Source organism: Microtus ochrogaster, unplaced genomic scaffold (assembly GCF_000317375.1).
Source record: "Microtus ochrogaster isolate Prairie Vole_2 unplaced genomic scaffold, MicOch1.0 UNK62, whole genome shotgun sequence".
Taxonomy (NCBI): domain Eukaryota; kingdom Metazoa; phylum Chordata; class Mammalia; order Rodentia; family Cricetidae; genus Microtus; species Microtus ochrogaster.
Genome location: NW_004949160.1, coordinates 1,224,073 through 1,246,022, shown reverse-complemented (window position 1 = coordinate 1,246,022; position 21,950 = coordinate 1,224,073). Strand labels below are relative to the sequence as shown.

Genomic DNA, 21,950 nt, shown 5'->3' with positions numbered 1-21,950 from the left:
GGTTTCTCTGTGGCTTTGGAACCTGTCCTGGAACTAGCTCTGTAGACCAGGCTGGTCTCGAACTCACACAGATCCACCTGCTTCTGCCTCCCAAGTGCTGGGATTAAAGGCGTGCTCTACCATTGCCCGGCGTCCTGGATCCTTTCTTACCAGATCTCTTTCTATTTATTCTCTCTGCTTGCCATCCCTGCTTATCCTTTCTCCTAACTAGCTATTGTCTGTTCAGCTCTTTATTGGACCAATCAGGTGTTTTAGACAGGCAAATGTAGCATAAAAGAATGCAGCAACTCTTTGTATCACTAAATAAATATTCCAACGCATAAATGAATGTAACATACCTTAAAATAATATTCAACTACAGGAGAAAGCCCCTGGACCTCACTTGGGCTTCTGAAACCCCAAAGCTCACCCCAGTGACACACTTGTTCAACAAGGTCACACCTACTCCAACAAGGCCACATCTGCTAATACCTGTCAAATAGTGGTACTCCCTCATGATCAAACATTCAAATATTTGAGCCTTTGGAAGCCATTCCTTTTCAAACCATCACACATACCAATGGAGACACCTAGAAAATATAAGTGTAGAACAAGTCCACCAAGGAGGGTCCTTGGATGGATAAGACTGGGTGGTGCCCATTGGGGAGGGAGTGTTTGTTTGGTAAGTTTAGTAGGTCCAGAAAAGGGAGAGAGATCAGACAAATGTCTTTTGTGAGCCCTACTTTACTTTCTGGAAATGGGTGGACTCGGAGAGCAGTGCAGTAAACAGTGAGTAGGACCCAGAACTCAGAAGCTTTTCTGGTGCAGGGAGGGAAAGGACAGGACTTCTGGTAATTTCAGGAGCCCAGGGAAGAGGTCATCAGAATCATGAGAGCAGCATTAAAAGCTCAGTAAAGAGGAGGGACCATCAGAACCCCAACAGTAGGGCAGAACTCCAGAGAGTCCCCAGAATACTGATGACATTGTACTGCTCTTTCCGCTCTGTCTTTTCCTTCTTTGAAGGTATCATGAAGCTTCAAGCATGACTGGTGACTGATGTGTAATATATGAAGCAAGTCTTAAGTCCTCTGCCAGGCAGGCTTGGGGCTGTTTGTCACTCTGCATGCCTGCTGAGTCATCACAGCTTAAATTTTGTGATGTTTATAGAATCTACAAAGATTAGTCTCCAGAGTATCTTTGGTACCTGCACCTTACTAATGGAAGATGCGAAGCAAGAGCACTGTTATTTGGCACTGGTGGCAAAGGTACCATGTGGACAACACATGTATAAACCAAAGCCAGTGTGAAGTTTCCATTTTAGCTGTCATTCTGTATTGGTTAAAGGAGACAGTGCTTTGCTCATGTCCTAGTCAGCCGACAATTGCACTGACATGGTTAAATCTAGGAATTTGGGATTCCGTTTCTTAGTTTCTGTACACAGTTATTGTGCATATTTTTTATTGATTTTTATTGAGCTCTACATTTATCTCTGCTCCCCTCCCTGCTGCTCCCCTCCCCTTTTAACCCTCCCCAAGGTCCCCATGCTCCCAATTTACTCAGGAGATCTTGTCTTTTTTTACTTGCCATTTAGATTAGATCTATGTAAGTCTCTCTTAATATCCTCATTGTTGTCTAAGTTCTCTGGGATTGTGGTTTGTAGGCTGGTTTTCTTTGCTTTATGTTTAAAAACCACCTATGAGTGAGTACATGTGATAATTGTCTTTCTGTGTCTGGGTTACCTCACTCAAAATAATGTTTTCTAGCTCTATCCATTTTCCTGCAAAATTCAAGATGTCATTATTTTTTCTGCTGTGTAGTACTCCATTGTGTAAATGTACCTCATTTTCCTTATCCATTCTTCCGTTGAGGAGCATTTAGGTTCTGACTACATCTTAACCCATAATTCTTGTCTGTGTTAGCCACGTGGCTTGGTACCTTTTAACAGTGAGGCATTTTCATCTTGTTTCCTCTGCATGTGGGTGAAGACTACAGACTAAGACTTTCTTCTTCCTAGAATTCTCCTTTTCTGGTCCTGCCTGGGTACTGGCCAATCCGTATTTTATTAAATCAATACAAGTGACATTTCTTTACAGGGTACAAGACCATTGTCCCACAGTATCCATCTCCTGAAAAACTTCTTTCTCAGCATATTAATATCTTTGCACAGAGTGTCTCTGTCCACACTCTGTAGATATGGCAGGGATCTTTGTTCTCTTGTCACTTCAGTTAGCTGGAGTCAACACTCAAAATTGATACTAATTCCTGTTTGGTTGTGAGTAAGTATTTATACTATTTTTAATGAATATCTACTAGTTGGACAGTTAGATAAAGTGTTCATACAGATGAGAAAGCCACTGGTTATTTGTCAAGTGTGGTTTTGGAAAGCATCATGTTGCTCACTGTTTTTTTTTCTCCTTAACTTTGTGTTGTTATTATGAGATTTTAGAAAATAATTTGCCTAATACTCCATGCAGAGCCTTTGAGTTTTCTTACTGTCAGTGTAGGGATCCCAGTAGATTTCAGGAAGTGATTGACTTATTAAGTAGGGGCAGTGGAAGGCTGGAATTCCTTTTATCTCATAAATTGAAGCTAAAATATAAAAAATAATATGTTTATTTTATATATGACTATTTGATTAATGATTTACTCATTTATAGCATTTTTGTTGATATCCTCAGTGTGCTCAGTAAAGAAGAGACGGAAATGTTAAGTAGGACAATAAAATCAATAGTTTCTATATTTAAAAAAAGAGTTTAGAGTTTGAATTGACTAAGTTCAGGTTTAAACAAGAAGACAGTGTGTCTCTCAGAAAGCTAAATCATCTAGATCAATTAAATAATTAGATTGCATAACAGAAAAATATTATCTATCTACTTTCTAAGTGAAGCTTCTGGAAAAGTAGTGGAACTTTCCAAGCCAGAAGCTCAGGCTTTAGGGAATCTGGATATATATGTTTTTATAGAAAATCTGAGAGTAGTGACACATGCATGTAAGATCAGCACTAAGGAGGCAGATGTAGGACTATCAGGAGTTAAGGCCAGCCTTACCTACTGCTGATTAAGAACAAGGTCCTCTCTTCCTCTGGGCTAGTCAGAGCTTCTCAGGCCATTTGTTACTATTGTTTAGTGTGAAATATAGCACAGAAGAATTTACAAATGAAAATTCCATGTACAGAAGTTGCTAGAAACTAAATAATTTATAAAACAAGTTCCATTTTATTTAAGAGAAAATCTGCTTGATTTAATACAGGAAGAAACAACACAGTAAGGGCTAACACTTGAAATTATTGTCCTTCGCTTGAAATCTGTCTTAGCTCCCATGTGACAAGAGGATAGTGTGCTGTGTTATTCAGTGTCATTCCTTGCAGGTGTCGGTGTCAAGCTGTTGGTGTTCTCTTTGTGAAAGTGCTGAGGTTATTCATGAGGTTACTTACAAAGACTGCCACCTAAGGGCTCTTCAGAATTTGTGTCAAGCAAAGTTGTTACTAGAACACTGTTCTAGAACTGTGTGGATCCCTCTTGTCTGTGAATGTTTATATCACATCTCTGCTCACTTCCAGTTAGCAGTAAGAGTTCTGAACTCTCTCAGTTTCCTTCAGTTTAAGATACTATTTTATTATCTTCAGCCCATTGCATTTTTCTGTTAGTCTTACTAGCTATACTTTTGAGGGCAATGTTTTTTCTTTCTTGCTACGTTTTATATTTCTGACTCATAGATAATTCCCCAGCTCTCTCTTTTAGCCTACTCTATTAATATATGACCCATTGATATGTTTATTTTCTCTTATTATTTTGTTTAACTTTCCTTTTATTTATTCATTATGTCTTTCATATCATGCCTCCCAATCCTACCCATCTCAAAAACAAATAAATAAATTTTAAGAGGAAAAAAAGAAGGGGAAAATCTTGTCATGGAAATTGCAGTGTGACACAGTGAGTCACATAGTAAACCCCTTTATTATGCATTTTTACATGCAGGTGCTCATTGCAAAAAATCATTGGTCTGGTTCAAGGCCCTTGGTTTCTGCTACATCATCGATACTGGACCCTCACTGGGACTCTGTCTTGACATCCTTTTGCGGCCTTGTATTGTGGAGATCCTGCAGGAGCATCTCCCCACCCCCCCCACCCCCGCTATGCACCAGCAGATCACAGATTGGGTGGATGTTGTTGTGGACCAACACATAACAGTGGTTCTGGGTCTCAGTGGTTGCAGCATCTATCAGTCTGCCATCTCTCCCTGTCTTTTCCACCAGGATGAGCTCTCCAGCATTGCCAAGGCTAGTTCATCCCAGGCAATGGGGAGCAAAGGGGTGGGGCCAGGTCTCAGGCTTTCCTCAGGGTCCATTCTGTTTGGTTTAATCTTTTATTTTTTATTTTTATTAAAAATTTCCACCTCTTGCCCTCCTCCCATTTCCCTCTCCCCTCCCCCTTCCCTCTCCCTCTCCAGTCCAAAAGAGCAGTCAGGGTTCCCTGCCCTGTGGGAAGTCCAAGGTCCTCCCCCCTCCATCCAGGTCTAGGAAGGTGAGCATCCAAACAGACTAGGCTCCCACAAAGCCAGTACATGCAGTAGGATCAAAACCCAGTGCCATTGTCCTTGGCTTCTCATCAGCCCTCATTGTCAGCCACATCAGAGTCCGGTTTGATCATATGCTCCATCAGTCCCAGTCCAGCTGGCCTTGGTGAGCTCCCAATAGATCAGCCCCACTGACTCAGTGTGTGGGCGCACCCCTCGCGGTCCTGACTTCCTTGCTCATGTTCTCCCTCCTTCTGCTCCTCATTTGGACCTTGGGAGCTCAGTCTAGTGTTCCAATATGGGTCTCTGTCTCTATCTCCATCCATTGCCAGATGAAGGTATCTATGGTGATATGCAAGATATTCATGCAAATGGATGGAAATAGAAAATACTATCCTAAGTGAGGTAACCCAGACCCAAAAAGATGAATATGGTATGTACTCACTCATAAGTGGATTCTAGCCATAAATAAAGGATATTGAACCTATAATTCAGGATCCTAGAGAAGCTATATAAGAAGGTGAACCCAAAGAAAAACAGATAGTTATCCTCCTGGATATTGGAAGTAGACAAGATTGCCAGGCAAAAATTGGGAGCTTGGGGTGGGGGTGGGATGGGGATAAGGGGAGAGGGGGAGAGAGAAGGGAGAAGGGGAAGATGGGGAGAGCTTGGGGGAATGGGACGGTTGGGATGGAGGAAGGGTGGATATGGGAGCAGGGAAGTAGATATCTTAAGGGAGCCATTTTAGGGTTGGCAAGAGACTTGACTCTAGAGGGGTTCCCAGGTGTCCAAGGAGATGTCCACAGCTTGTTCTTTGGGCAGCTGAGGAGAGGGTGCCTGAACTGGCCCTTTTCTATTGCCACACTGATGAATATCTTGTTTGGTTTAATCTGAAGAAAAGCCTCTCTGCTGAAGCAAATAACTCAAATTAAACCAGATTAGACCAAATTAAAATGTCTGTGTCAAAGAAATGCAGCACTCTCGGGTGTACTGAGACTGCATGGTGGGGAGAGGAACCCTTGTAAACCCTGGAGACCATGACTTCCTCTTCCTGGTGTGAGCCTACATAGCCTGTGGGAGTGGGCCTGACCCTCCCCAGGGGAGGGGTCAGCACTTGGCAGACTGGGAGTTGGAGTCCTAACTAATGGTGAAGCTTCCAATCATTCAGGTTCTCCTGCACCTACACCTTCAGGACCTGCTCTACTGTGTTGCCCAGGCGAATTATAGGGAACATTCTCCAGAGTGCTACAGCTCATGAGGGACAGGGAGGGCTCTCCTACTCTTATGGCCTCAGGACCTTCTACCTGCCTCAGGTGTTGATAGGCTGGTGAGGGGTGGGGGACAGTTCTCCTCTGCTCACATCAGGACTGGCTCACACACAGGGTCTACTCTACTGTGTTTCTACCCTGGGCCAACAGGGTCTACTCTACTGTGTTTCCCAGGCAAGGTTCAAAGTCCACTTTCCTAAGTGCTGTAGCTGGTAAGGGGGAGGATCAGCTCCTTTGCCCACCATAGGTATCTGGAACAAAGGGGGGAAGGGCATCTTTCCCTTGCCCTCACTGACACATGACAGATAAGGGGGATGTTATCTATCTATCTATCTATCTATCTATCTATCTATCTATCTATCTATCTATCTATCTATCTATCTATCTATCATCTAATGTAGGTTCTCACTCCGTAGCTCAGTCTAACCTGGAACTTGTTTTGTAGCCCTGACTTTTCTCAAATTGTACTGGTCTTCCTGCCTCAGCCTTAGGGGTGGTGTGAGCCAGCATCACCACTGCTGTCACCCATTCTTTTTCAATTTCAGCAACAATGTCTTCCTGTAAGTTCCCCCTCCCCCTGCAGTGTTTTATTATTGCACTATGATTTAAGTACCTTTGTGTTATATGAGCATGTATTCATTGAGCTTTTTAAAAATTCTTTATCCCAGGTTTCCATGCTCCTTATTTTCCATGGAAGGGTTTTCTCCTGAGCAGTTGTTTCTTTGGGCAGATTTAACTTTTCTGATCTTTATTGGGAACAATCACACACCCCATGAAAACTCGTGATTCTCAGATACAGCCTCCATGTAGCTGCTTTACACTTGGTGCTCCCTCGGGAGTCTCACCAGTCTGTATTCGGGGTGTAGCTTGGGGATTCCTCCACAGCATGACCATCATGAGTTCCAACTTCAAACCCATACTTAACAATTAATTTCTTTTGGTTGATCCAGCTTTCCACTACCCTCAGCTGTACAGAGGAGACAAAGCTTCTTGTCATCTTGTTCTGATCTCTTTTCAGTGAAAATACAGCTTGTCAGGCTCTTTACTATCCAGTTCCTAGAACTGCATTGGCATTAAAGTGTGGTATACAGGCGCACACCTTTAATCCCAGTACCCGGGAGGCAGAGGCAGGCATATCTCTGTGAGTTCGAGGCCAGCCTGGTCTATAAAAGCTAGTTCCAGGACAGGAACCAAAAGCTACGGAAAAACCCTGTCTCGAAAATCCAAAAAAAAAAAAAAAAAAAATAAGTGTGGTATACAGCTGTTAGACAGTTCTGATGTCATGTCCTTCTAGCTCGGAGACAAGCCAACTTAGGCTCTCCTTGGGTTTTTAGTTTCTTGCTCATATCTAGCACCCAAAGAATGTCTGTCTTTTGAGCATGTATTTATTTTTGTGTCAATGTGTGTATTTAAAATAATATACCTAATTCTTAATTTCTGTGTTTTAGATCAGCTCAGTATGTCACATTTCAAAAGATAAAATTTTAATTAAACTTTGTATTTTTAGTAGTATTACCCATATATGTATAAACATGAAGTAGGCATGTACAACATATAAATGTATTCTTATACAATAATATAAAGTATACAAATAGTAAATAGACAGTTGTACAATTATGAAGCTATAACAGACTTAAAGATTTACAGCCAATAAAATTGAAATGAACAACATTGACTTAACAGTTTTAGTGTTATTGTTTTGCTAAGTGAATCTGTATTTAATATGGGTCTTATACTAAATTGCATGAAGTTGGTGTGATTTCCTTCACATTTAGCCCACATTTTGTACTGTTTGACAAGCCAATTTGACTTTTAACTTCATACAATTGCCCAGAAGTCTCTCTATAAATAATAGCTTATTTGTGTTAAAATGATCCAGACTTGCTACAGGCTTAATCATAAACACAAAGGCAGGTTAAAGTACTGAAATCACAAAAACATTATGATAATATAGACAACCTTATTTTATTATCTTAGATGATTACATAAAAGGAAGATGGTATTTTAGAAAGGTCCCATCAGAATTGTGAGGACTGTCTCTGGAAATGAAATTGAGAATCTGTGATCATGTGGTGTGTATCACCAACCTTAGGTATTCATGGGAGACTGGTTCCAGCCTCTTCTCTCCTCATAGCCATAAGAATCTGTGGGTGTTCAAGCACCCGACCTTAAGTAGTTTCTCATTTGCAAATCACATGTGCAGCACTGCTGTGTGCTTTCAGCACCCTGGAGATGAATTTCTTAACACAATGCAGTGCCATGCACACAGTGTGACCACTGCTTGGGACTTGTCCTCAGTGGAAAGTACCTGGACACATCCACAAACATTTGGTTTTTGCCAATAATTCATTGGCAGTAGGAACTATGGATCTGGCTCGCTGACTTTATCTCATGACTGCTGGGAGTTCAGAAGAGTAACTTCTGGCAGTGTTATTTGTAACTAGTCTCACAGCAAGTGTACTTACCTGCTGAGCCACCTCATCCGCTCCCATTGATTTATTTATTGTTTGTTTTGTTGAACCTCATGTAATCCAGGCTGGCCTGTATCTTCCTGTGTGACTGAGATTTAACTTGAATTCCTGATCTAACTGCCTACACCTCCTCAGTGCTGGGATTATGCCATACACAACTGTTCTGATGTGGGTTTTTTGGTATGTCCTTTATCTATATGACCATGTATATGTGTAACTTTGATAAAATACTTTTTAGGCATATTAGTGTGGTTTTTAAAATTTTTCCTAACATGCTGTCTTTTTTAATTCGCTTATTTATATTTGAGATGGAGACAACAGAGCCCTTATTGTCCTGGATCTCTCCGTGTAGCCCAGGCTGACTTGGAATGCTATGTAGCTCAGGGTGGCCCAGAACTTGTGATACTTCTATCTCAAATACCCAAATATTATGAGATTATGAGCACACACCACATAACCTGGTCTATATAATTCCATTAAATTGGGGGCTCATAGTATATAGTTTTCTATTTTGTATGATCTTAAAACTAGTATCTGGGTTCCATTTATTTTAACTTTTATTTTGTATCAAAAATAAATGTGTTCAACTTTTTAAGAAATTGATACATTTTTTGAAAGGTGTTGTGCTGTTAAACTTCCTCAAGAGCAGAATATAAGGGAAACAACTATGGAAAGTTCTTAAAAACATTACTTATGCCATTTTTTAAAAAATTAGCGAGTATTTCAGTAATGTACACTGGTATTTTTTCTGAGTGTTTGCTTTCTGTCTCCCTAACACTTGATTGTGAGGAGCATTTCTAAGTTCTCTTTGGTTATTCTGTCATATGCCTGTTAGATATTCACCTTCATTTTAAATTGGATTGTTGCTGAGTTCTAAGATTAATGGTATACTGTTAACCAGTATTATTTAATCTAAATATTTTTCTTATGGCTATTCTTTTCATTTTATTAGTCAGGTAATTATTAACAGAGAACTTTATTTTATTAGATCCATTAAATCAATTTTGAATTAGTCATTGAACTATGTATGCCATAAGAAATAATTTCTTACTCCAAGTAGAGTTTTTTCTATGATTTTTGTAAATTTATAATAATTCTAACTTTCGTATTCAGATCTGTGATCACATAGATATTTTGTTTTATTTACTGTGCCATAATTTTTTGGTTTATGTTTAGCTTAGTACTTGTTCACTTGCTTATATTGAGAGGGAGGGACACATAGCTGATTCAGGTGTAATGAAGTAGAAATCGGAAAATGCTGTAATTGCTTACTTAATTAAAAGAGAGGAAGTGCTAATGACAGAGCATCCTTCCAGCTTCATAGCATTGCCATTTGCTACTCCTAGGGTGCAGCATCTAGTGTGTATCCCTGTGTTCACATTACTATAGTAGAATTCCACCCCACTGACCATTATTCTTTTCTGACTTGAAGTGTCAATCTTAGTATATTTTGTGATGGTTTGTTGCACTCATTGTGCCTTCTTGTGTTTTGATATTTACACAATGGTTTTCTTACATGTTTTAATGTATTATTGTAATATTGTAGGAAGGTCTTGGCAGTTCTTTTATATTTTAGAATACTTGTAGGAAGTAACACTCTGTCTTAGGTGTGAAGATGATAACATATGACAATTCTCCTATGACATTTATTTTCTTCTTCTATATTTTTAACCATTATTTTATGTGTTAGTTTTACCACTTGCTTTGTGATTTGTCTTTGTCTTTAGTAAAGATTATTTAAACAACTTGCAGTTAGCTGCTTGTTCTCATCTTTCTATATTGTTCCAAACTATCTTTTAAAATTTTCTGAATGTATATTTACTACATAGGATAAATATGCTTAATTTTTACATATATTTTGTAGGTGGAGAGTGCTCATTCATTCCCAGACCCGAATAATCACATAGAAACTATATTAATTACAACACTACTTGGCCTATTATCTCAGGCTTCGCATTAACTAACCCTTACATCTTAAATTAACCCATTTCTATTAATCTGTGTATTGGCACAAGATTGTGGCTTACTGATAAGGATCCAGCATCTGTCTCCTTTGGCAACTTCATGGAGTCTCTCTGGCTCTGCCTTTTCTCTTTCTATATCTCTTTCAGCCTGGCTATATTCTGCCCTACCATTGGCTGAAAAAGCTTTATTCATCAACCAATAAAATGATCCTTATTCATCAAACATAAGGATGTCCCACCTCAATACTTAGAACTTTAAAAAGCATAAATCTTGTATTTCTCCCCAAATATTCTTCAACCTAGAATTTTTTAAATTTGAATTTAAGCATTAAAAGCATTATTTATGTATTTCAATAGAAATGTCTTATCTGCCCTTTTTATTCACATTTACTTCATCTATTTTCTAGTATTTAATTCAAGAATACCGTTATTAAAGTATTATTTTCTTAAGTGTTTTTCAGCAATAATTACTAACGTCTACATTCATTTTAGGCAGCTGTTAAACTTAACCTTGTGTTTAATTGGGTTCTGTGCTCTTTTGAGTGTATCTTTCAAAGTGTATCATCAAATGATGTTCTTCTAAAATGGGTGAGCTGGTGGACCAGGAGACTTGGAGCTCCATGTTCGGTCTGAAGACCTTGCAACTAGAAAGACTGTTCTTTCGTCTTGCAGTACTTTGTCCTATACCCTGGTTATTCTTCTGTGTTAGTTTTTCACGACTAAGACAGAGTATCTAAACATACAAGTTACAAAAGAAAAGATTTATTTTGTGTATGATATGAGAAGTTTCTGTCCATCCTGCCAGAGAGAGTGCTTATATCATGCCAGCCAGGAAGCAAAGGAAGAAAATGCTTTGCTCACCAGCTTGCTGCCAGCCCCTTCCTCCTTTATTCTTTTAATTTCATCCTAGTTAGTACTCAGCCTCTGGGATGTGCCACCTACATTCTGGGGAAGTTACCCCTTAGTTAATCTGTAGAGATGTGATACAGACACACCCAGAGCTGTGATTCATTAGCATCCTGGGCACTTCTTCGTCTGGTGAAGTTGAAAGTCAGATCATCGAGCACACCTCCCTGCGTGTCCTCAAACATGGAAGATCTTTGCTGACTTTGTCCTAGCAGAATATTTTAACAATGATGCTTGACTGGTTTGCCCTTCTCCTTTCAACTCTGCATGTTTAGATAAGAAAGAAGTCTAGAAGTGGGAGTAAATGAAACGGTCCTCTGATGAAAGAGGAGAAACAGCACAGTATAGGCCCATCGTGCTTTAATCAGGGCCGTCCGGAACTGTGCAGGAATAGTAGACAGCTTTAGAGCATGCCTCGTGTTCCACACTCACAGTTCAAGGGGATTTTCTTCCAGTGAGCTTTTGACTTTGTCTCTGGTTTCATTGATCTTCATTTTAACATTTGAAGCTTTTTCTCTTTTACTGGATCTCTGCTTTTGGAAGTACTGGAGGAAAGTTGCATTGAAGTGACCATTAACTGTATAGATTGCGAGTGTTTATTTCACTAGCTGTTGGTTTCATTGCGCTTTAATGAGTTATGTGATATTAAATTCCTAGTGAATAAGGCTTTTTCCTACTCAATGTGTTTTGGAGCCTTTGTATAATTCCTAAAGGAGTTTCCTCTTCATGACTCCCTTCTCAAGCAATCCAGAAGGGAAAATGAAAGAAATGGAGAGAATATGCTCATTTTCTTAATATATGAATATTTTCCTTTCCCAGCAGTAATTTTTGCATTTATCTGTTTCCTACAGTCTAATGAACTCAGAATAGATTTCTTGGTGTCAGAAGGTTAATTATTGATGGGCCTAGCTTATGTTAGCATTTTATGTTGAATTTTTCTGTAGCCATTTTTTATGAAATGTAGAGTATTTTATTTTGCTAGGAAATTCAGGCCATTTCACTTTAAATTTTCCTTAAACCATGGGGATCATATTTAATTGAAAGTGTGTCTTGTAACAAAGTAGCTACCCCTCTTCCCGTTACAGGTTGCCCAGCTCTGATTCCATATTCATTCATTGCACCCAGTTAAGACTGACATTGTTACCCCAATTACTTTTGGGAAATCTGTGTCCAACCAAAGATTAATTCGTGGTCTTAAGGTTGAATGAGTGTAAAGCTAAGATTTGATCCAAAGTTGATGGGAGCCAGAACCTTGCTCCTCTTCACACTTGTCTTGTTTTACTGTGGATTCTCATAAATGGACATGTTGCTCATGTGCTGTTCTTCCAGAGTGAGATTATTTAAAAATCTGCTTAAATTCACAAAGAAGCTCTTAAATGAGTTTCTTCTGAGAATCACCTCAGGGTTTTAAGTATTCTGAAATGAAGCATTTGTTATTGGCAGAGCATAAAGAAGCAGAACACCTACAGGATGCATTAGCTCAAGAAAGCAAGAAGTCACGGCAGCTAATGAGGTGTTTGGGAGGAGAAGTAGTTCTCTTACGTTGGAACTGACCAGTTAGGAACTGAGTAATAAGTCCTGCATTGGAGTTAAAGGAACTGGCTGGCAGACAGGCAGGCGTCGGCACCATTGTGTTTTGTAAACCATTTTCCTATGGCTGTGGTGTGTTTTTTTCCAAACCCACTTAATTTTTTATGAGGTTTGTAAAGGTCTTGAATAAACAATTGAGATTATACAGGTTTTCCTGGAAGCTTTGGTTAATATTTTAATATGCTCTGCTTTGTCACTTTATTAAATAGCTTATTGGAAAGTTTCAAAGAGGGTTTTCTTATTTTCCTCCCCTTACCCATGTTCTAGTAGTTAAAACTCAAATTAGATTTTGGTTTTAGTGGGTTTTCTGCTTGTATCTGCTAGTCACCCTTGGGTTGCTATCTAGCATCTGGGAGTCTTCCACTTAAAACATATTTCAAGTGAAACTGCAGTCCAGAGGGTGTCTCTTGAAAATGAACCCATGATTGCCAATGTATGGAGAAAGAGGCTTGGAGAAAGGGCAAGGGGAATTGGATAGGGTCAGAGAACAGGAACCAGTAGAACTTTGGAGATTACTTCATCATGACCTTTTGCTCGTTAATATTTGAGTCTGATTTGTTGGCATTGAGGTTGCCATCTGGTAAAATGGCAAGCACGACAGAGACTGAATAGCTTCAGAAACATTTCTGTGTTAATGGGCAGGCTGAATGAAATTGACCTGTAGCCTGAGCAGGAATTATATAGAGAAAAAGGAAGTTTTTTGTGCTTTGCCGAGAGTGTTCACTCTGGAAGCTCAGAGGGCAGTAGTTGTTCCTTTTAAAATACTTGGTTGCTTTTGTTTTGACTTGTAAGGCAGTTGAGGAAATGTCCAGTTGCTGTGCCGTGAATGTGGTGAAGCTCACCCAGTGATCCCTGTCAGTTTTGGGAAGCTTCTGTAACTATTACAGCCATATAACCTTTCTTCTAAAATCAGATAGGGCTTAGCATTTACTCTGCTCAATTTAACATTTAATTGCATGCTTCCCTTGATTTGCTTCAGTAGGAAGTGCACTTTTACTTCTTTCTGTGGACAGAATTACTTGGTTTAGAAGAAATTCATGTGATTCTGTAGAAGACGTGAGCAATAAAATATTCTGTATTCATAAAACGCATTTTAAGAACATATTCCCAATGACTTTTTAAACCACTTTTCCATATTTAGCACTGTAGGAATAAAACCTTTAAATGTATTATACTTGCTGAGCACTTAATGCAAGCTAGAAGCTGTGCTGCATAGCACTGGTTTTTATTTTTTTTTAACTCTGATTAAAATAATCTTAGTTTGCACATGCTAAAATGGAGAAAAAGGTAAAAATCAGTGTTTTAGATCATGTTTATATTTGTGCACTCATTAATGGTTTCAATTCTCATCCTTTATTGTCAATTTTAATTCAAAAGATGCAATTTTTTTTTTAATGAAACAAAAGCGTTTGCCAAGTGGTAATGGAAAGTACTGAGTGCTTAGTACTCAGACACAGGAAACTGTTAAATATGAAGACTTTCTTTAAACGACTCTTAGAGGATTGACCCCCCCCCCAGCCTTGTTTGATATATATTGGTAAATTAAAAAGATTCTGAGCCAGGTATGCGACACATGCTATAACAACCAGGAAGCAGAATAGAAGGCTGACAAATTGGGGACCAGTCTTTGCTTGTCGTAGTTGGGATTTCTATTGCTGTAAAAAGACACCATGACCATGGCAACTCTTATAAAGAAAACATTTAATTGAAGTGACTTGCTTACAGTTTCAGAGGTTTAGTCATTTATCATCATGTCAGGGAGCATGGCTGTATACAGGCAAATGTGGTACTGAAGTAATAGTTGAAAGGCCTACATCTTGCTGTCAACAGGAAGTCAACTGAGACACTAGGTAGTATCCTGAGCGTAGGAAACCTCAAAGTCTACCTCCACAGTGACACACTTCCTCCAACAAGCCTCAACTCCTAATAGTGCCTCTCCCTATGAGATTGTGGAGGCCGATTATACTCAAACTACCCTAGGGCTGTATAGTGAGACCCTGCGATTACTGGGTATAATGTTGTACACCTATAATCCTACTGCTCAAAAGGCCCAGGCAGAAGTATTGGTGCAAGTTTGAGTTCAGGTTGGGCTGCATGGTAAAAATCTGTATTTAAAAAGAGACTAAAACGGGGCTGGAGAGATGGCTCAGAGGTTAAGAGCACTGACTGCTCTTCCAGAGGTCCTGAGTTCAATTCCCAGCAACCACATAGTGGCTCACAACCATCTGTAATGAGATCTGGTGCCCTCTTCTGGTCTGCAGCATATATGTAAGGAAAACGCTGTATACATAATAGATAAATCTTTAAAAAATAAATAAATAAATAAATAAATAAATAAATAAATAAATAAAAATAAAATTAGTTTTATAAAAAAAAAGAAAAAAGAGACTAAAACAAAATTTAAAAAATAAAAAGAAAATAAAGATTTTTTTTTTGAGGTATGGTTGTTTAACGCTAAGTTGAACTTATCTTCTCTAGTCACAAACTACTGTAAATTTTGGAGAAAATATAAAATCATAGCATTGTCCAATGAAGGAGGTACTTCAGTCAATGTTTGTTATATCAGTAGAACTATAATTAAATAAGCAGAATACAAGATAAATGAGAAAAGAGAACTCTCAAAAAAACAGCAAACCTCATTAAGTTACTCTTGGTTGTTGGCTAGTTGTTAAGCTACACAGGCAGAGAGATACTGTGCAGGATTGGAAGACAATTGCTGCTGAAGACTGTGAACTGAGCAGACATTCCAGAAGTTGCCAGACAGGTTCCTAGAGGATTGTGTCCATGGAGAAAACTGGTGAAAACTATGCTGTTTAGCTGAAATTCCAGAGGGCAATGCATAAGAACTAACAACAAAGCTCCTAGAGTAAAGGCAAGATGAGCATAGATCCCATAATAATAAAGTTAAAAACAAGTTTAACAAAACCAAGACAATCTGCCGGTCTAGCTGCTTGCTAGAGCAAAATTTCAAACTCTGTTGAGGCTGAGACATTTATCTGGAGACTGTATAGTATCTCACCTGCAAGGCATGCGTACAAACCAAGACTTTCTAAAATGCTATTGAGAAGAAAAACTGACTTAAAATAAAAGTTTGCATAGTTGATAGGTCCAGGTCCTGAGATGATTCACATGTTGGTGTTAACATAAGAAAACCAAAGAAAGAAACCACAGCAAATCTTCAGGGTAGGTGTCTTAAGGTTTCTGTTCCTGGGAAGAGATACCATGACCAATCTTATGAAGGAAAACATTCCATTGAGGTGGTGGATTACAGTTTTAGAGGTTTAGTCCATTATCATCACGGGGGCGGGGATGTGTGCATATGACTAGGATTATGGCAGTGTTCAGATAGACATGGTTCTGGAGAAGTAGCTGAGAATCTTACATCTTGCAGGCAACAAACAGGAAGTGGTCTGTGTGGCACACTGAATGAAGCCTGAGCGTATCTGAGACCTCACAGCCTGCCCCCACAGTGACACGCTTCCCTGAACAAGGCCATACCCACTCCAACAAAGCTACACCTCTTAATAGTGCCTATAAGACTACACAGAGTCTACGTGCACACTGTGGGCCTCTCTACTCTCAGTGTTTTAAGAGAAGAGAAGGCAGTACAAAAGCATCATTCTAGGAAGTTGTACTCAAGATGCCTCCATACCAGAGAAGATGCCTTACTCCATATTCTACAAGGTCATAGAGACATGTTGTACATTGATAGAACATTTTTTGTAGGTAAATAATGGTAAGGTTGCTGATGCTGAATGTAGAGAAAAAGAAATCTTAGTGGATTTGGGATGTTGCTCAGTTGGTAGAATGCTTACCTAGCACCCATCAATCCCTGGGTTCATTCTTGGCACTGCCTAAAGTGTGAGTACGTGGGCAGTAGAGACATGAGGATCAGGAATTCAAGACCACTCCTCAGGTTAATAGCTAGTTTGAGGTCAGCCTAGTCTACATGAACCCTGTGTTTAAAAAATAAAAAGATTATTTTATTATTTATTATTATTATTTACTAAAAATAATAATTGAATATTATTTATTAAAAATAAACAATTATTTATTAAAAATAAAACAATAATTTTAAAGTCTTATTATTTATTAAAAAATTAAAGGACTTTCTTTGTTCTCTAGAACAAAGGTACATTGGGCATAGTAAGGATAACAGTGGTATTCTTATAGATGTGATAGGGCCAGAGGACAATAATTGAAACTTCAGAAATTTTGGAAAAAAATAGATTATACTTAAATAGTTATCAGTATATATTTAGCATAAGTATATTACACACATAGATACATGCACACACACACATACACATACACATACCCACCCAAAATGAGATACTCACCATTAATTGTGGCACAATAACTGGAACCAGCCTTGACGTTGAGCCCTAGACTAGATGCTTTCTGTTGGACAGTTGGCAACAGTGCACTGCAGGGTGGCAATCCTAGAGAAAGAAGATAATCAGAACTCCACAATCTTGTGTTGTTGAACCCTGAGGAATGGCAGTGCTGTTGTCCTAGGAAGACGGTGGCCAGAGCTTGGGACAGAGTGACTGCTATGTCCAAGGAAGTAGTTGAGTGTTGAAGAAGCCATCCGAGGAATGGAGTGTGAAATGAGCATTGAGATTCTTGGGAAATTGCAGCTCATGTTTCCACATGTGAAGTAAAATCTATGAGATCAGGCAAACATAATAGTAATAAATACAAAACTACCAATGTGCAGAAGGTGAGTAGTTACCAGGATTCATACAATGAGGAGAGGTGTTCAAACTCCACTTATCCCCAACCGCCAAGTAGGACAGCAGTTAGTGCTGTCATCCAGGAGCACAGACTGTGTTTCTAATGTTAGTGCTTTGAATGCCTTCATAAAGATGGTTAATTATTAATTTTAAATCTGTTTTTAAAATTAGCTTAGAATTAATTTGTAAATCTCAACTTTTTTAAGAAAATAAAATTCACCTTTTTAATTACATTTTGGAGGCCATTTTTGTTTTGAGTTTACTGACAAATCATAAAACAGTAAGTACTGATTTATATCTAGAGACTATTTCTAGAATTTATAAAGAATTTTCTTGGAAGAGACTTTTTCAGATTTATTTTCTCTGTAATATTCTTTCTCAGTTCATTTTTGAATATTGCTTCTCTAGTGTTAATTTTTAAAATACTCGTCTTGGCTCCACAGTTGGGTTTTGTAAATATAGCTTACTGTTCTAATTACAATTACAGGTTGAATTGGAGTCACTATTAATTGCTGTTAGCATTTGTTTAATTCCAAGGCTGTTAGGTTTATGAGTATTATGATAGGGAGAACTTTAAAGAAATTCTTAATTGAAGAACAGAATAAGTTATTTAAACTTTCATATCTGGGGATGCCCACAGTTGGTAGGGTGCTTGCCTAGAAGGCACAGAGACCTAAGTTTGACCCCCAGCTTAGCATGGTGGTGCATACCTACAAACCTAACATTTAGGAGGTTGAGACAGTAAGATTAGAAATTCAAAGTCATCCTTAGTTACATAGCAAGTACAAAGCCATTCTGGGATAAGTGAGATACTGTCTTAAATAATAAACAACTAAATGAATTGATTTACATGGCATTTCATTTTAATCCATTGATTTTCTGGTTGATATGTTTGTATTTCAGGGAAAGGTAGCCCAGACAGCTTGTATGTCAGCTTGCAAGCATTTAGCCACATCCTTGATGCAATTGTTGCTGGAAGCAGAAGTAAGGCAGCTCACTTTGGGAGCATTACAGCAGTTCAACCTGGATGTCAGAGAATGTGAACGTAAGTCAATGAACCCTTTTTGCTTCCTTGTTTTATAAACTTACATTGCCACTGGTGTAAAGAAAAAACAAAAAGTTTTAGGTCTGTCATGTCAGTGTTCCTTATGGTGTCAAAAAATACCTGGATGAGAAAAGTATCTTACAGGACATTTTGTTTATTTTTATTTTTTTATGGTGGCTTTAAAAATATGTTTTAAATTGAAATAAAATTATGTCTATTTCCCCCTCCCTTTTCTCTCTCTAGCTTCTCCCAACTTCCCTCCTTTGAAGTCCTGCCATGATCCCTACAACTCACAAGTTGAAAGCCTCTTTTTCTTTATTATTGTTACATACGTATATGTACATATATACAAATATGTAAAATATAATCTGCTGAATATGTTTTTGTTGGTGGTATATATATGGTTTCAAGGCTCCCTGTTCTGTACTGACCAACCAATAAGAGAGCTCATTCCCGAGGAGAGGCTAATTCTTCTCCCAAAGATCATTAGTTGCCTATAGTTCATTGTTTGAGTGTGACCTCTAAGATTTCCCCCATACCTTGTTTACATGTTTATTTGATATTACCATTGTTTTGGTCAAAAGCCTGTACTCCAAAAGTTGGAAAAATCTAAAAGAAACAGACAAATTTCTTGATAGATACCACATACTAAAATTAAGTCAAGCCGGGCGATGGTGGCGCACGGCTTTAATCCCAGCACTCGGGAGGCAGAGGCAGGTGGATCTCTGTGAGTTCGAGACCAGCCTGGTCTACAGAGCTAGTTCCAGGATAGGCTCCAAAGCCACAGAGAAACCCTGTCTCAAAAAAAAACCAAAAAAAAAAAAAATTAAGTCAAGATCAAATAAACAATTTAAAGAGATCTATAGCCCCTAAGGAAATAGAAGCAACCATTAAAAGTCTCTCAAGCAAGAAAAGCCCAGGACCAGATGATTTCAGTGCAGAATTTTACCAGAGTTTCAAAGAAAAGTAAATACCACTACTCCTCAAAGTATTCCACAAAGTAGAAATTGAAGGAGCACTTCTAATTTTTTTTTTTAGGCCACAGTTGCCCTGATACCCAAGCCACTCAAATACTAAACAAAGAAAGAGAATTACTGACCAATGCCCCTCATGAACATTGATACAAGAATACTCAGTAAAATACTGGCAAACTGAATCCAAGAATGCATAATAAAGGCCATCCACCATGATCAAGTAGGCTTCATCCCAGAGATTCTGGGATGGTTCAAGATATGGAAAATCTGTCAATGTAATTCACCATATAAACCATCTGAAAGAGAAAAACCACATGACCATATCATTAGGTGCTGGAAAAGCCTTTGACAAAGCACCTTTTTATTATAAAAGTCTCAGAGAGATCAAGGATACAAAGAACATGCCTAGATATGATGAAAAGCAACTCATAGCAAATCAACAGTCAACACCATATTAAACAGAAAGACACTCAAAGCAATTCCACTAAAATCAGAATCAAGACAAGACTGTCTGCTCTCTCTATATCTATTCAATATAGTATTTGAAGTTATAGCTATAGCAATAAGACAACAAAAGGAAATCAAGGGGATATATATATGTATATATACATGTATATACATATATATACATGTATATATACATATACATACATATATATGTATATATATACATATATATATGAAAAAAGATCTCAGAGTATGCTGGTTGCAGATGACAGTATACCCCCAAAAATTGACCCCAAAAATTTTACCAGGAAACTCCAAAGCTGATGAACACCTTTAGCAAAGTAGTTGGATACAAGATTAAATAGGAAAAAAAAATCAGTAACCCTCTTATTTACAAATGATAAAAGGGCTGAGAGTGAAATAAGGGAAAAAACTCCCTTGATAGTAGCCACAAACCATTTATATTTATATCTTATGGTAACTCTAACCAAGTAAGTGAAAGACCTGTATAACAAGAAGTTCAAGTCTTTGAAGAAAGAAATTGAAGATATCAGAAGATGGAAAGACTTCTTGTGCTCATGGATCAGTAGGATTAACATAGCAAAAAATGGCCATTTTACCAAAAGAAATAATCATATTAAACAAGTACTTATCAAAATTCCAACACAATTCTTTACAGACCTTGAAAGAACAATACTCAAATTCATATGGAGAAACAATAAAACCAAGATAGCTACAAAAATCCTATAAAATAAAAAAAAAACTGCTGGAGGTATCACCATCCCTGATTTCAAGCTCTACTACAGAGATATAGTAACAAATACAGTATTGTATTGGCATAAAAACAGGCACATTGAATTGAAGCCCCAAATATAAACTGTGGACACTTGATTTTTGACAAAAAAAAAAGCCAAAATTATACAATGGAGAAAATAAAGCATCTTCAACAATTAGTTTTGGCATAACCAGATGTTAGCATGTAGAAGAATGCAAATAGATCCATATCTATCACCTTTCACAAAATTCAAGTCTATATGGATCAAATACTTCAACATAAATGCCGTTACACTGAACTTGATAGAAGAGAAAGTGGGGATTCCCCTTGAATGCATTGGCACAGGAGACAACTTCCTGAATAGAATACCAATAGCACAAACACTAATATCAATAATTAATCAATGGGATCTCATAAAACTGAAAAGCTTCTATAAGGCAAAAGACACTGTCAATAGGACATAATGACAGATAACAAAATGAGAAAATATCTTTACCACTGCCACATCCAACAGACGGCTGATCTCCAAAATATATAAGGAACTCAAGAAACTAGATATCAACAAACCAAATAATCAAATAAAAAATGGGGTATAGACCTAAACAGAAAATTCTCAGCAGAATAATCTAAAATGACAGTTAAAAAAATAAACAAACAAACCAGGAATGTTAAACATCCTTAGCCATGAGGGAATGCAAATCAGAACAACTCTGAGATTCTATCTTATACCTATCAGAATGGCTAAGATTAAAAAAAAACACAAATGACCATTAATGCTGGAGAGGATGTAGAACAAGGGGAACTCTCCTTCACTACTGGTAGGAGTGTAAACTTGTACAGCCACTTTTGAATCAGTATGGCAGTTTCTCAGAAAATTGGGCTTAATCTGCTTAAGGTCCAGCAACACTACTCTTCAGCATATTCTCACAGAATGCTCAATCATACTACCAGGACACTTTATCAGCTATGTTCATAGTTGCTTTATTTGTAATTGCCGGAACCTGGAAGCTACCTATATGCCCCTCAACCAAAGAATGGATAAAGAAAATGTAGTACATTTGCATAGTGGATTATTACCCATTAAAAACAATGACATCAGAAACTATGAAGGCAAATGGATGGATCTAGTAAAAAATCATCTGAGTGAGGTAACCCAGATTCAGAAAGAGACATCTTATGTACTCACTCATAAGTGGATATTAGCTGTAAAGGATAGTCATTTTACAATCCATATATCCAGAGAGGTTAGGGCTTATTATTATTATTATTATTATTATTAT

At 38.0% G+C, this 21,950-nt stretch overlaps 1 protein-coding gene across 1 annotated transcript in view; it reads left to right on the top strand.

Annotated features, from left to right (window-relative positions):
* Window positions 1-21,950, top strand: part of Exoc6b (exocyst complex component 6B) — a 500,761-nt gene that overhangs the window by 301,970 nt on the left and 176,841 nt on the right. Inside the window, exon 19 of the mRNA XM_005369834.2 lies at window positions 18,333-18,474. Coding sequence (XP_005369891.1) covers window positions 18,333-18,474 — 142 coding nt within the window. The remainder of the gene's footprint in view (window positions 1-18,332; window positions 18,475-21,950) is intronic.